This window comes from Dermacentor variabilis, chromosome 1, assembly GCF_050947875.1.
Source record: "Dermacentor variabilis isolate Ectoservices chromosome 1, ASM5094787v1, whole genome shotgun sequence".
Taxonomy (NCBI): domain Eukaryota; kingdom Metazoa; phylum Arthropoda; class Arachnida; order Ixodida; family Ixodidae; genus Dermacentor; species Dermacentor variabilis.
In genome coordinates, this window is record NC_134568.1 from 154987150 (window position 1) to 155002258 (window position 15109).

Here is a 15109-nt window from a genome sequence, read left to right on the forward strand (position 1 = left end):
GGTAAGTGAGACCCCGGGCGACCGAATGAGCCTCCTCGTTCCCTCTAAATCCCTGGTGAGCTGGTGCCGAAACTAGCCGAACAAGCTGCCTGGGTCCTCCTTCCCTGTTTAAAGGGACACTAAAGTCAAAATGAATTCTTATGCATCAGTAAATTACCGTTCTACAACACCAAAAACAGCACTCTTACAACGATAAGACGTTTGGTAAGCCAGAAAAAGCGCAAGAACGAAATAAGGGTGGCGACGCCTACTTAAGTTCCCGCACCTGGGGGCTGTGACGTCTTGGATTTTTATGGCATCTTCTAGGGCCTACCAATTATATATAGCGGCACAGATTGACCACATTGTGTTCTAAAGGAACCAAATAATAAACATGGCAAGTTTCGGGAACCTTTCAGCCAACGCGGCCCAAATGCGAAAACATACTTTGGAATCCCTGACGTCACGCTGACGTACCAGCGCTGGGGTTCCGGCGCGAATTTCAAATACTGATACTTGGACCTTCATTTTCTCATCTAATAATCAAACTATTTTTTTTAAATGACTGCCTGCAGGGTTCTCAAACAATGCTTCATTAGTCTAAACTGATTTATTGTTTCGCTTTAGTGTCCCTTTAATATACGGATGGCAGTCTCCGTCACCCTCCCCCATTCGTAATTTCTCACTCACAATAGGGGTTCAGGAAATTTGGTTGTGGGAGTTCATCGTGGTCTCTTTTTCTTTTTTTTAAAACCTAGCTAGGACATTAGGCAGTATAGTAGCTAGAGCTTGTGGCGCAACCCACCGCCCTGTTCCAAAGGGGACGCTCATAACATCCATCCATCCAAAGAAAGAGCTAATATTGTTCTAGCCCAGTGTAAAGCATTTCAAACAACATTTAGAAAAACAATGTTTTAACGGTTAGATTAACACCAGCAGCAAAGTAGAATACACTTCGTTACTGCTATATTAGTTCTGTGTTTCGTTGAGTTCGGTGCCACCAGGTGGCTGCACCGTGCAGACCGTTCCCATTTGCGACTCCCCTCATTCTGTGAAACGCCCAGGCCCAGCCCGCTTGCGCTTGCGTTTACCCGAATACCGGACACGCGAAGCACTAGTAATCACGCAGTAATCCTCCGGCGTGAAGTGACGGCCGCAATCGCGCAAATCCGGCGCCGTTCGGATACCGACAGTCCGATGCGCTGCAGTCACTCTGCTCGTCTGCTGCCTTGCAGAGGGACACGATGTCGCAGCTTGACATATTGCCAGTCGCTACGTTTGCAGCCCACAGCGTAACAAGGGCGAACCATGGTGCACACGAAAAGAAAGATCGAGACCAACACTTACCACGGAGCTCTCGTCAACACAGAGCACGTTGCAACACAAGCAGACGACACTTGCTGTGTGTCGGAAGTTTTGAGTGTAGTGATAAAACAGGGCTATTGTGCATTCTCTTTCTGTTACTTCCTTTTTTTACAGAAACAAATGAACTAATATTGAAACTATTACGAACAACATTTGTTCGCCATACGGTTTGGAAAGTTATCGATGACGTGCTTGGGCAGCCAATCAGATAGCTCGCTCTACTGTAGTCATATGGTCATCTCGCGTCACTTTGTCAGGGGAGGCTGAAAACTCAACCGAGTGGCGTGCTGCGATCGCTAGCGATGTACGTTTTTAAAACACTTAGATGCGTCAATTAATGATCAGAGAGACTCGGCATGTTTATACAATATCATCAAAATAGTTTCAAGGTCCCTTTAATGCGACCAATTGCTTTTCTTTACGATTTCTCTAATAGTTTGACGATATCTTTTTATTTCGTGCTGAATATTAAGATAGATTTTTTTCCTCTATAACATGAACTCTTTCAAAAGTGCCACAATACAGCAAACGTTGAGGCACCGCTAAGCAGCCACTCTTTTGGTTTAGAACTGTGCCAGGGCAAGAAGTCCCTGCTTTGGCACCGCTCCCAAAGGACACCGCTGATAAGAGCAGAAAGTTGATGTCTTAACGTTGCACTTTATTCAAGACAATATTGTATACTGTACAAACAGGAACACAATGGACCCATGACAGACATGAAACAGGTTCAGCTAGCTTGCTCACTCGGTATAACACGTTACAGTTAGGTGGCATGAAAACACCCTCAGGTTGATACAAATATGACGCCCCTGAAAACATTCGGCGTAGCCAGCAGTATTGTACGGGTGGAAAATTTGAAATCACGCATTGTGGTGTTACCAACAGTGCGGATATGATTTGTCCCAAACATTTTTCAAGTCACATAGTTACCACAACCAGGGTGCGCACAAACGACTGAAGACAGTTTCCTAAAACAACTTATTTTTGTCTGAAGAAGGTCACGCTTTCGTGCATTACACGCCAAGGAACATTGACCTTGACTGAAACCGTCTGGTAGACATGACATATAAAGCGCGCAAAAGCATCGCTAAGACAGAATACAATACAGTTGATTCATTCACAGGAAGAAAAGTCTTATTAAAACGTCCGCGGCTTGAGAGAAGGTTTCCCATGCACATGCGCCGAGTTCAACGACATGGCAGTTACAGTGACGATCTCAGGACGATACTGTCCAGAAATTGCAACTGTTACAGTGTCCGTCTCCCACAGGAGCGAGGTGTTGGTCTTGAGGAGGCCTTCGGTGCGAGCGACCGAGGTTGAGAACGGTGCGATGACGGCACGTGAGCTTGCAAGCCACAGCTCGCAAATTCCATGTATTGCCGAGTTTCGAGTCCGGCGGTACAAAGTGCTGCGTTTCTCATTGCCGGAAAGCTCCTCAGTCCAGCAAGAAACCACACAGCGTGTATGAACGAAAAATCTAATAATAGTAGGAAAAAGAAAACGCGCATAAGTGACGTGACCAGATAAGAGCACGTGGAGTATGGTTGAACTGCACAAAAATTTGCAGCTGGCAGGTGCGCTCGAATGCGACCGCAAGTGTAAAAAGAGACGCAAGCGTCACATTTCCTGCGGCTACAGACAGCTGTCTTTGTTGCTGAGAATACGGCACACACGCAGATGAACGCGCTTCAACATCACAAACAAAACGTGTTCATTTAAAAAAGTTGTCTATTAATAAAGCGCGATACCCACCCGTGTGCAGGCGTGCACAGGTACAAAAACGAGCAGGAAAAGCTGCTCCATTTCTTTCACCGCAGAGAGCCGTTCCATTTGTTGCTCGCAATGCATACGCACAGGCGCAATGGTTTCGCTCACTGCCAAACCCTGTCATCCGCACAGAGATCAGTCACACACGAACCCTCGCATTGCGCATCGCTCAAGCGAAATGCGAAGTTCCCATCACTGTGTGCGAATGCACACTTTTCTCAGGCGCGTAACTCATCCCGAATAGTATACAGCAATAACACGTGGCGTGTCCACTCATCTATTTGCGCACGAAAATACATGGATGAGAACTACCGAGCTATTTTTAAAAATAAGCTGCCACTATAGTGCTATAGGGAGGCGCGAAGACAGTTATAATAAACAAGGGCTTCAAAAGAACAAGTTGAGTACATTCCTCACGACACGTGCACGAAAAAAAAAAGAACGCGAAAGAGAAGAAATGGCGCAAATTTCAAGCGCAGCTCCATCTACGAAGGAAGTAGTTCAGTACTCGCACGCTGGAACTCGGCTGCCTAGAGCGCTCCGATCCCTCAGTTGCACTAAAGCATGGCTGAGGGTGACTACGCATAAGAATGTTCAGAAAGTCAGGAGAGAATCCAGTGTGTTCGTGTGTGTTGTATGCGTGTGTGCGCGCGCGCATGTATTTGGCGGGAGGCGGAAATGTGAGAAGCTTATGTACTTGCTAGTCCTGACGACAGTGATCATGGCAGGCGCCGTCAAAAACATTAAAACTAGTGTACAGAGGCAGCCTCTGATCCAAAACAGGGCAATACGTGTTATTCTCGTGAAAGCACTTTAAACGTCAGCCACCTAGCCTCGGTTTGCTACTGAAGTTATATTTTCACGAAACAACGATCAGAAAGCGATTTCAAATTTCATCGCAAGATTGCTACCTTGCCAGAACGATTCGATCTGTGACAATTGTGCATTGCAGGACGAGAAATTTGTACGTAGCGCTTTGAGAGCCCTACGAACAATCCATTCACTGGCGTTTTTGATCCGACATTAGCGTCCTGCGTAGAAGGCAAGTGAACAGCGGCTCGCGCCCGCCAAGACAGTGTCAGCTTTTCGGGGACAGCAGTTGCACGAAAACAGTTCTTCGCGTGAGATCTGCGGCCGGCGGTGGCTTCGGGCCGGGACGAGCAGAGTGGCTGCTCAGGCGATGGTGCGCACCTCGTGCGGCGAACGGGCCTGCTTCTTGGAGCCGGACTCCTCGGGCACCAGGGCGCTCTTAGAGCGCTCCCAGACGGACGCGTCACTGGCCTTGAATTCGAGATCCATGAAATGGCAGGGCGCGAGGCCTATGCAGGCACGCAGCACGTTGACGATGCAGCAGCGCTGCTTGAAGAGTGCGTTGACCACGGGCGCGCCGGGAGGCACGGCGGGCGCTTTGCAGAGGTACGACAGGAGAGAGAGCACGCTGTGGAAGCCCTGGAACTTGCTGCCGGCCACGCTGAACTCGATGCGTTCGCACAGCTCAGCCAGAACGAACAGATCGATAATGAGCGGCGCTGCCAGCAACGAGTCCTCGCATGTGTTGTGCACCACAATGGTGTTATGGCCGCCCATCATTATCTCGCTCATGTATTCGTCCATGGCACGCTTGCTGTCGCCCACGTATGGCACGTACTTGATGACCACCTGCGACGCAATCGGGAACATAAAGAGGTCACTCGCCACGTCAACACGTACTAAAACGCTGACACTATGCATGCAGCACGTAATACGCTGATTATTACTACGTGCATCCCGAACTGAAAACGAGCGACGCCTCAATGTAGAACCAGGATACAAATGTAGAACCAGGATACAAATAAACTTGTCTGTGAGGTATACGAAGGCGCACCAAAATCGCGCCAAGTACTATGCTACCGTAAAATTTTATGAGCTGCTATTTGCCGCCGTAAGTTACTTTCGAGGAGCAATTTTATTTCTTCAGTTCGCACAACGGAAGGGTGCACGGTCAGGCTCCCAGCTTCCAACAACCTTGAACAAGCCTGGTGGCAAGATGTCGGTTTTGTAAGTTCAAACAATATTACTATTATTTTTAACTGCCACCAGGAGATGCCTGCCTGTTCTAGAGAGAGAAAGGCAAAAAGCAAAGGGGATAGTGAGTAATGAATAGCCGGGCTAATTAAAATAAGTAAATAAATAAAAATGGAATATGTGCAGGCTGGAGAACAGTACGACAACGCATGTGCCTTACACAAAGCAGTAGCGCACTCAACATCCGGCAGACTAGACCACGTCGTCAGTGGTCAGAATTAGACTATAACAGGGAATATAAAACCTGAACGACAAGGAACAAACTCAGATGCATTTTCGACATCAGTGGGCGTGGACAAAGTGAACGTTGAATATCCTGCCGGCAGCTTTTAGCTATATGTTGCACAACAAAAAACCAGACTTGTGACTTGTACACGCTACGTAAAAAAAAGTTTGCGATTACAATTACTTCAGTCGAAAATGTAATTAATTACAGTGATCAATTACTGCCCCATTAAAGTAATTGAGCAATTACCATTAAATGTAAACGATTACATTTACGTTACTTTCCTCTCAACCTTTACTAAGATTGCACAAAGAGCAAACTGAACGAGCTGGCCTGGCTCTTTCAGTGCGCCCTCTGCTCTGCAGCCCTTCACAAATTGTTTATATTCACTAACTACTGCATTTCAAAAAAATTTGTTGGTCATCTTCCCTCGTTTTTATTTGAGGAAATCAGCAGCGACACTGAAAGGTTGCTCAATGTGTGTGCTGCAGAGAAGGGCGGTGTTGTGACGTACAAACAAGTGGTTATTCAATGCCACGAAGCTCGCGCCTGTGCCCTCTGCTAAGTGCAGCACTTCGTTGTTACTGGCACTCTTGAGAATGCGATCCCCGGAGCGCCAATGGAGAAATGAAAAAAATGGCCCGCAGGTGATTTGCATGGCACCAACATCCGAAGCGGGCGTAGCTATCGAGCCATAGCAAGGCTGGTTCGAATCTTCGGCCAACATCTTATGTGGAGGGAACAAATACTGAGCGAGGCCTGCCTCTCTGTATACGCGCATCCGAGAGTCTGCTGCGTCGTAGGACAGCGGGCGTTCTATTGTATGTCGGGTCTTTCAGCGAACACTTTCAAGAAAAAATTTGTTTTTTTTTAACTGCCTTTGCAGATAGCAATATTCTAGTCCGTGAGCTGGTCTATTCGAAGAGGTGGACATTAGTTGCAGAAAAAACGTTGAAATGCATAATCGACTAATTAACAAAAATCTAGCAATTACGTTGTTAACTAATCACCTTATGGCACACATTGCAATTTACAAATTCTTGCCAGAGAGTTCGCAAGGCGGATCCGAATTCTCAGGGTGACCCCAGTTTCGAGATATTAATTCCCGAACTTTGTGAAGAAATGCATTGGCTTTCCAGTTACTTTAGCGATTTAATGCATAAAACGACGTTTTGTTAAAAAAGTAAGTGGAACGACAGCGCCTTTTTACCGCACGTTTGAAGGCGCATATCACGTAAATGGTGCCCTCCACACAATTCTTTTCAAGTGAATATGCCTTACATCACCTGCTAGGATTTGTAAATGGCAATATGTACCATCAGGTAATTAGCTAAAAACGTAATTGATCGATTTTTGTTAGTTAGATGATTATGAATTTCAATTTTTTATGCAAGTAATGTCCGCCTCTTCGAGTAGACCAGCTCATGAGCTAGAATTGTGATATCTGCCACAGGCAATTAAAAAAAATTTTAACTGTTCACTGAAATAACCTGTATAGTGGCCAACAAATTCAAGCGCTCGAACCTGCGTCGCCGGTTACAGCTTGTCGCGTAAATAATGAATCTGGTTACATTTAATAATTGGTTACCGGAAGAAAGCAATTGAATTACAATGAGCGTTACCGATAAAATATGTAGTCGCTTGATTAGAAAACTAGCAAAGAATGTAATTGATTACAAGTAACTACATGCAACTAGCTAAGTGCAGGAATAACACTCGTATTCATTTTATAAACATGTCCTACTATACTTAAAGTGCAGCAAAAAGTTTAAGATTGTTGAGTACATCGATTCCGAGATCACGCGCGCCGTTTCCTGCGCATTGCCTCGTCTCGGAGGCCATGGTATGTGTAATTTGTGTGCCTCATGCTTTGCGAGCCATTTCCAGCGCCGGCGCCGGTATCTGGGATGGGCAGGCTTTGGCGCTAAGCGAGTGTGGCCTTTGGTCACGCTGTTTTTGGAGACGCCGCAAATACGCCGGCCGACGCTTGCCGGCCCCCATGCCCGAAAAAGCATCGGATATTTGATCCTTTGCACTTAGAAATTTTAGAAGGGCTCTGAGAGCCGCGTGGTAGCACGGGTTGTGGGGAAAGTAACGCCTTCCAGCGTAGTACATTAAAATTAAATTATGAGGTTTTACGTGCCAAAACCACGATCTGATTATGAGGCATGCTGCAGTGGGGCACTCGGAAAATTTGGACCGCCTAGGGTTCTTTAACGAGCACCTAGATCTAAGTACACGGGTGTTTCCGCATTTGGCCCCCATCAAAATGCTGCCGCCGTGGGCGGGATTGGATGTCGCAACCTCGTGCTTAGCAGCCCAACACCATAGCCACTAAGCAACCACGGCGGGTGTGTGGTACATGTTGAGCACAGTGAGCTACATCTGTAAAGTGCAGCGCGCTGCGCATGAATTAATCCAGGGATGGGCTAGAGAGGTCTGCTGCAAATATGCACTACTTACACAATGATCCGGCTTCTCTCCCGGAGCGTAGAGGATGGAGTTACTGTTAACCATGTCGTCGACAACGTTGCTTTTGCTGATTTCCTTGGAACGGAATTGGGCGGGAGCCGACAAGTTTTTGCCGTCGTTGTTGCCTAGGTGGTTGTAGCTAACGATGGAGACTGGCTTGATGCCGGCCGACACAAGGAAGTCCACGAGCACCGACTTGAGCTTTGTCTGGCCAGACTTGAAGTCATCACCAGCCAAGAAGACCTGGCGCTGCCTGGCCAGCTCCAGAAGTCCCGGCACGAAGGTGTTCTGCGGGGACCCGTTGATGTAGGTGCACTGCAAGGGCCGAAAAACGGAAACACCAGGCTTACTGGCGGCAACGTGGCTCGCCCTAGGGGCAAGGACCGGGTCACATTGATGTGAGCGTTGAAGCTGTGCGCTCCACTGAGGCATGTGAACTGGTAATTACCGACTCAGTGGATGTTTCCCACAAGAACACGAGAAAAATGGGTACTACAAAATTGGGAATGTGAACTCACGTTCGCTATTGTCCCAAAAGTGGTGAAAGAAAGCCAACGAACGATGCAGTGACGCGACTTTTGTAGAAGTTATATTTGTATAGAGCATTAGCTGACATTTTCAGTTTTAATTATTGCGCGATCCCTTATGTTCGTAGAGCACTTGCATGACCATGCTGGTAATACTGGTTCGCATGGTCACTGATGTAAGCAGTGCGGCCTCCGTTCGACACTACGGAAGCACCAATATGACGAGCCACAATTACTGTGAGGCCTTTGTCAACGTGGTATTCACACTATTCAGCGCTGTAGTTGGCATTATTGTTATAGAAATTACTCGTAACCTTAATATTCTGAATTACCCGCCGTGGTGGCGTAGTGGATTTGGCGTAGCGCTGCCAAGCCTGAGGTCGCAGGGTTAAATCCTGGCTACGTTGGCTGCATTTCGATGGGGGGCTGAATGCAAAAACGTCCATGTACCGTGCATTTAGAGCCGTTAAAGAATACCAGGCGGTCAAAATTAATCAGGAGTCCCCCACCACGGCGTGCCTAATAATCATATCTTGGTTTCGACACTTCGGAATTGAATTATTTTGAATTTCAGCATCCTCAACAACTACGTCTTTAAGACACACTCCTCCCCCTTCTTCTTTCCCTTGTTTGTTGGCAAATTCTCTAGTTCCCACTGTCTATAAATATTGCACTTCTAAGACGTTCAGCAAACACGTAAGAGGCGGGGAGCCTTACGCCTTCGAGCACTGCGGCTACAGCGAAGATTGTCGACGGAGAGATTTCAGGGTGGCTATTTTCGATGGCGGCAAGAAGTCTTGCAGCCGTGTCGTGGACGCCATCAGTGACATCACAATAGCGTTCCGTGTTGGCTGTCCAGAGTACGATCACCTTGTCCACTTTGCTCGAGGCAACGAACTCGCGGATGTCAGCCCGGATGCGTTCCAGTTGTTGCTGTTTGTTGCCTGTTGCACAGAAGAACAGCAAGTAAATATGGTGCGTTAGTAGCATCTTAAGGTATAATTTATCTTTCTGTTAGTTGTTTTTACGCTGCTGCCACAACAAGCGGAAGAAGTAATTCATACTTTATCTAAAAGAACTGAACTATCTTAGTTTATTTTAGAAAATGCCGACTCGTAGTGGCTTATGAACGCATTAGAGCAAATACCTGTGGATTTCGTACCTGGTATTACGTTGTCGGCGCGGTCCTCCTGGTTGGCGGCAACGAAGGATGGGTCGAAGATACCCGGCCGAGGCCGCATCTTTTCCATGTGGGGCGCCAACTGATCTTGAAGCAGCACGTCTAGCACCCGGGCCCTGCGCATGGCCTCGGCCATGTTTAGGCTCGATATGTCCCAGCCGTCAAAGACTACATCGTTCGGGTTCACCATGGGCAGCAGGTCCTTCATCGGCACACACACATCTCCCTGGGGCCCAGTCCCCAAGCTGACGGTAGAAGATTGCGTGATGGAACCGTAGTAATTGGCATGCTGGAAATGAGGATACGTTGATTTGAAGAAAAAAAAACATCGTAGCATTGAACTGGCGCGCGATCCACGAAGAGCATTGGCATAGGCTGCAAAAAGAATACTTGTTACGGACGATGGTAACTATACCTGCGATACACAATGGCCTCAGACAAGCCGCCTGCTAATCTGACAGTATACGTTTCGCGAGAGCACGCAGTCCTATGCTATCGCCAATCTTTGTTCCCAATCTATACCACCTCAACACCAAGAAAACGACTGAATTCAACCTTAAGACCCCTTTCGTCAGCTACCGCGGTAGCCTATAGTGGCTATGGCGTTGCGCTGCTACGCTCGAGGCCGCAGGTTCAGTCGCAGTGGCCGTATCAGATCGCGCTTTCGGTACGTAGAAACCATGTAGAATTTCATATTTAAGCACTTCCGTTGCAACCGGAATGTCAAGTGATTCTGTCCTGTTCCAAGTTCTTTTCAGACCGCGTGCGCTACGCTTTTTTCTCTTCAAGCGAATGTTAACGTTTCAGCATACAGTTATCCTGTTTCTACGGCATAGTCAGACCCTCGGTGTGCATACAATTCGTATGCACACACGGTACGCTAAAACGACCATGTGTCGTACTGCTATAGCGCTATTACTTCCCAGGCGCTAACGACTTGTGCGTTCAGCAGTTTGGGAATTGAGCGCCTTGGATTAAACGCGTCGCAGGGTGAGAACGGTAGCAGTACAGTGCTTAAACATTTAATCTACTTTAGCATTTTATGTAATCTGGGTTACAACTCTCCTGCGTTATATAAGTACTCTTGTCAAAAGAGCTTAACTACTAAATTTGACAAGCACTAATTAAAGGTCATTCAATCCATTTAAATAAGTGTGATCTGGAAGCAGAGTGTACGTGATAAATTTGTTGCGGTAAAATTTACTAAAGGGGGGGGGGCGAAAGCGTTCCCGAAGAGCAGCTAAATGTTTCTATACTGACGGTGCTGTCTCATCGCAGTCTTTGTAGGATGCTTCACTTGATGCCTTCGCGAACACATTTTACTAAAATGAGTTTATCTGTGCCCTTGTGACGGCGGTGTAAGTTGCTCTTTGCCACGGGTTCTGCCTCCTTGCTCGTGCGCAAGCGCCTACACCTCGCTAGCAGGGCGCGGCCGCTTACCTGGACTTTGTCCTTGGTTCTCCAGGACAGGCCCAGCTTGTTGGCCAGCGTGGCGGCCAGCACGGTGGTGCCGTTGTTGCCTCCCATGCCGACCAGCATGACACCCAGCCGGGGCACGCGCCTCTTGGTGCGAAACGTCATGCGGACGTCGCGCGGCCGCACGCGGCACACGTTGCCCTCGACCTTGGCCTCGGACATCGCGTACACGTAGTCGGCCTCAATCAGGTCCGCCGAGTAGCGCACCATCGGGCTGTCGATCTCCACTTTCACCATCTTGGATGCGCAATCTGCTCCACACGGACACAGACGTCGCGTTAGTGACCGTCCCCAGGTCCACCAGTCGCACGCTGCGGTTAGCTGCAGGCTCGTCGAAGATGGAGAGGGCCCGGTGCCTCGGCTATCCACGTCCTACTCTGGCCGATTTCTAAAGGACACCGTGGCAAGAGGCGCAGCTCCCGCTTCGACGAGACTGTCGCACAATTCAGCAAGTGACTTCGCAGCTATCGAGCAGGCGTGAAGGCACCGCGTTTTAACTGCCCCATTCCTGTTTGTTGAGCGTACATGGAAGAACGGCTGATACTTGCGCAAGACAACAGGCCGGAAAATTTAGTGCATGTATGCATAAGATATTAAATTAACCAGACGAAGACTGCATATGTAGCTTACTGAATACGAAATGGGTGCAGAGCACACTGTAAGAGAGACAACGCAGGGGGATTTCACACCTGCTCTATACTGCGTCGCATTAGACACAGGTACAGGTCCTAAAAGGCTGAGCTGACATCCGCTTGCGTGTTAAAGCTGGCACGAAGGCACCACATAACAAACGAAAGTAGAGATTTCGCATACTGTTCGTCGTCACCTACCCTATAGGACTAGTTCGCAAATTTATTGAGTGCAATGGTGCAAGCCCTTTTAAAAGGGGGTCACAGTACTGCATTTTGCTAAGCTTCGTGCGGCTAAACAGATAACTGAACCATTCTCATGCAATCGTCTAAATGTACATGGTTTAGGCCAGGTAAAGTTGGGAGATGTTCAGTTGCAAAGGAAGCAAAGCAAAACGGCTCCACGTATGTATTCCTTCTTTAAGAGCAATTACGGTGAAAAAAAAAGAAAAACTCTATAACGTGGAAAAAAGCTTAACGTTAATAATTAAGGCCAAAATGTGGCAAAATGCGTTTTAGATATCCACTGTTTATTAGTGCCGTTGGAGAACATTCGCACAAAAGTCTTTCACACGCGGCACTACTTCAGCGCGCTAGACTGACAGCACCCAAACAACTTTACCCCAAGTGACGCGATTCTAAATACAACCGCTATTTGTACCAAAGGTGGCATAAATGTATATCGTGTGTCGACACCCCGATTTGGTGCACGCAAACGGCGAACTCGCTGCATGCAAGTTGGGCCACGGTGTCAGCTGCCTCTGCGCAGAATCGCAAATGCCGCCCTGCAGAAACTTGGCGCGTCAGGCCGGTGTATCGCTCAAAATCGTGCATTACTGTTCGCAGACCCACCGCAGTAGCATGCGAAAACACAGATAAGCTCAAAAGTTTCGCGATACAACAACGCCGTGTGACGCGCGCGTTATTCACTCGATCACATAAGAGCCGACGACGTGCAAGCGAGCTAATAAGACAGCCAGCAGAGAGGTGTCCAGCTGCGGCCAGTCCGTCGACAATAATGGGAATGCCGGCTGCCGAGCGCAAGTTTCATTCCTATCCTAGCGCAGCTCCCCGCAGAGAGCGCCTATTAAGGAACCTCAAATGGTTTGCCTCCGTAACGGAAGGCTTGTCGAGTCACGCTTGCAATGCCGGGAGTAAATGACAGGAATGAAACTTGTGCTTTACTCGCGCACGCGATAACGACTGCGCGATCGGTTCTGTCAAAAATATTATGAACCCTGTAATGATAGTGCGACAGAGCAGCATGCGTTATGGCTGCAGGTTACATAAACCTTGCTATATTTACAGGGAAGCTCCCTGAAGAGATGCGCGACTTGCTCAAAGTTTTGACATACCACATTGTCCACTTGAAATGATCCACTTGAGGTCGATGACTTGGATGGCGCACACCAGTGACGTTCAAGAGTGTTTTCAATGTAATACGAATGTTATTGTACCTAGCGATTCGTTTTCTATCGTTTGTGACCATCTGGCTTCCGGCAAACGACCTTATGTATGAGTAACCTTGCGAAAGCAAATTGTCCACGTGGATTATATAAGTGTATATCTGCTTTGCATTGTACCTGATGCAGTGAGTATGCAGTTGTCACCCATGTTAACAGTCAGTGCCTCCGTGTGCTGTGTGAGGTATTGATGAGCAGCAGTTCTTTGAAGTACATGACCCCTAACGACACAGGGTTTCATATGCAGCTAGAACCAAGCTTTAGCTGAGAGACATGTAGTTGCAGCTATTCTGGCGCAAATATAACAGATGAACTAATTCTTGTAAGGCGTCGACCTTAAGATAAAAAAAAACGCCATACTTGTGGGAATATTCAATTAGAAACTTAAATAGCGTGAAATAGAACGCTTTCAAATAATTCAGACGAACGCTTTCGTAGTGCGGACACTTTTCCAAAGCATCGCAGACGCGCGTTATTTGAATACCAAACGATGCTTTGAATATGCTGTTTGGTGGCACCTTCTACTGGCCGTTGGCATGGTGCGCAGCTGCGCTGAAATGTTCTCTAAAACGTGTCGTGTAGCTGACTTGGGGGTGTAAGAAGACTTACTGAATGAGGAAGCGTTTTCGAAAAGTGGAGAGCATCCTGTTAAGCGTTCATTTAGTCAGTTTTCAGACCGCTTTCTTTTAGGCATGTTTGAATTTCACAGCTACCTATAGTCGGTTTCGTGTGAGTGCGACGACCATATTTACACAACAGGACCTTCGAAACAATGTCACTTATCGCAAGATCCCCTTCAGTAGGGGTACTGGTTACATAGAAACCATGTGTAGAGCGACATCATGGAAACCAATTTCAGTAGCGTCGTTGCAGTGACTAAAATGATGAGGTTTAAGCCAATGGAGATTAAGCTTGCTCCAGTGCTTTCACGTCGTTTTAGGCTCCCTTAAATGATATGCAGGATGGAATAAGGTAGCCTACCACTTTGTGTTGAGACTATTTGCTGTTTTAGAACGTTTTTCGTTTCGCGTGCACAATTTAACTTTTGTTGCTTCATGGCGAATGACATAACTGGTTAATTAACACAAGAAACAACGCCCATCCTTTAGCGCATACTTAACGCAGTCTTGGAGACAACAATGTTCATTTTGTCTTTCTAGCCAGATCAGTTGAGGGTTCTCCGATGGATTTATCTCAATTACAGTTACAAAGGCGCAGGGAAAGAAGTCTAGACGGAAAGCGGCAATATGCTTGTGCATTTCATCATTCGTTTTTCTTTCGCTAAGAAATGCTGAGAAAGCGAAGACGCGATTTCAGACGGATCTAATAGAAGAACTTGTGCCGTGTCATATGTGCTTGTGCGTAACAGCACAGCCCGTTGGGTTGCATGGAAATGATGTCAGGAGCAACATAACAGTATTTCTAAAGCCAGGAACATAACCAGAATATGAAGTGGTGCCTTACGGAAGACGTCTGTTCAGTGCACTGTTGAAAATGCCGGACACAATTGGCCGTGCGCCAAACTTTTACCAAGAGAAGTTTCTTTCGTGTTTAGTGTCCTCTCTTTCTTCTTTCTATTTTGTCAGAAAGGTCGATGTATGTATGTCGTGGAGCGAAACCCAGAGGCAGCACTCATAAAAAGCATGCATATTTATGTTCTCGCTCGCAAGTAATGCAGCGTTTCATATCGTAACGGCTTCACACTAAACGATTACTTAAGATCCTGAAATATTCCCTACGGCTATCATCGCCTGCCAACGACGTCGCAGCCTTCCGCGACGAACACACCGACTCCTGGAACACACTGAATCAAAGCCTGACAAGGTACGACTAGGCTTATAAGCGAACGTTAGCTCGAATTTAGCAAGGCCTTTAGCAAGTTTAACAACCTTATCAAACTAGCTTGGCCTTCTGGTATCGAGGAGTCGAGGCAACCTGCCGGTAACAGGCTGCCAGAGGAG

At 47.3% G+C, this 15109-nt stretch overlaps 1 protein-coding gene across 2 annotated transcripts in view; it reads right to left on the reverse strand.

The window, feature by feature from the left end:
* Window positions 1–1981: 1981 nt before the first annotated feature.
* Inos (Inositol-3-phosphate synthase) overlaps window positions 1982–15109 on the reverse strand; it is a 121950-nt gene continuing 108822 nt past the window's right edge. For both annotated transcript variants that reach the window (XM_075698029.1, XM_075698022.1), the window contains 5 exons: window positions 11021–11307; window positions 9563–9869; window positions 9118–9344; window positions 7865–8188; window positions 1982–4770 (listed from right to left, as the gene is read on the reverse strand). In XM_075698029.1, the coding sequence (XP_075554144.1) occupies window positions 4285–4770; window positions 7865–8188; window positions 9118–9344; window positions 9563–9869; window positions 11021–11293 (1617 nt within the window). In that variant the 5' untranslated portion in view covers window positions 11294–11307 and the 3' untranslated portion in view covers window positions 1982–4284. The remainder of the gene's footprint in view (window positions 4771–7864; window positions 8189–9117; window positions 9345–9562; window positions 9870–11020; window positions 11308–15109) is intronic.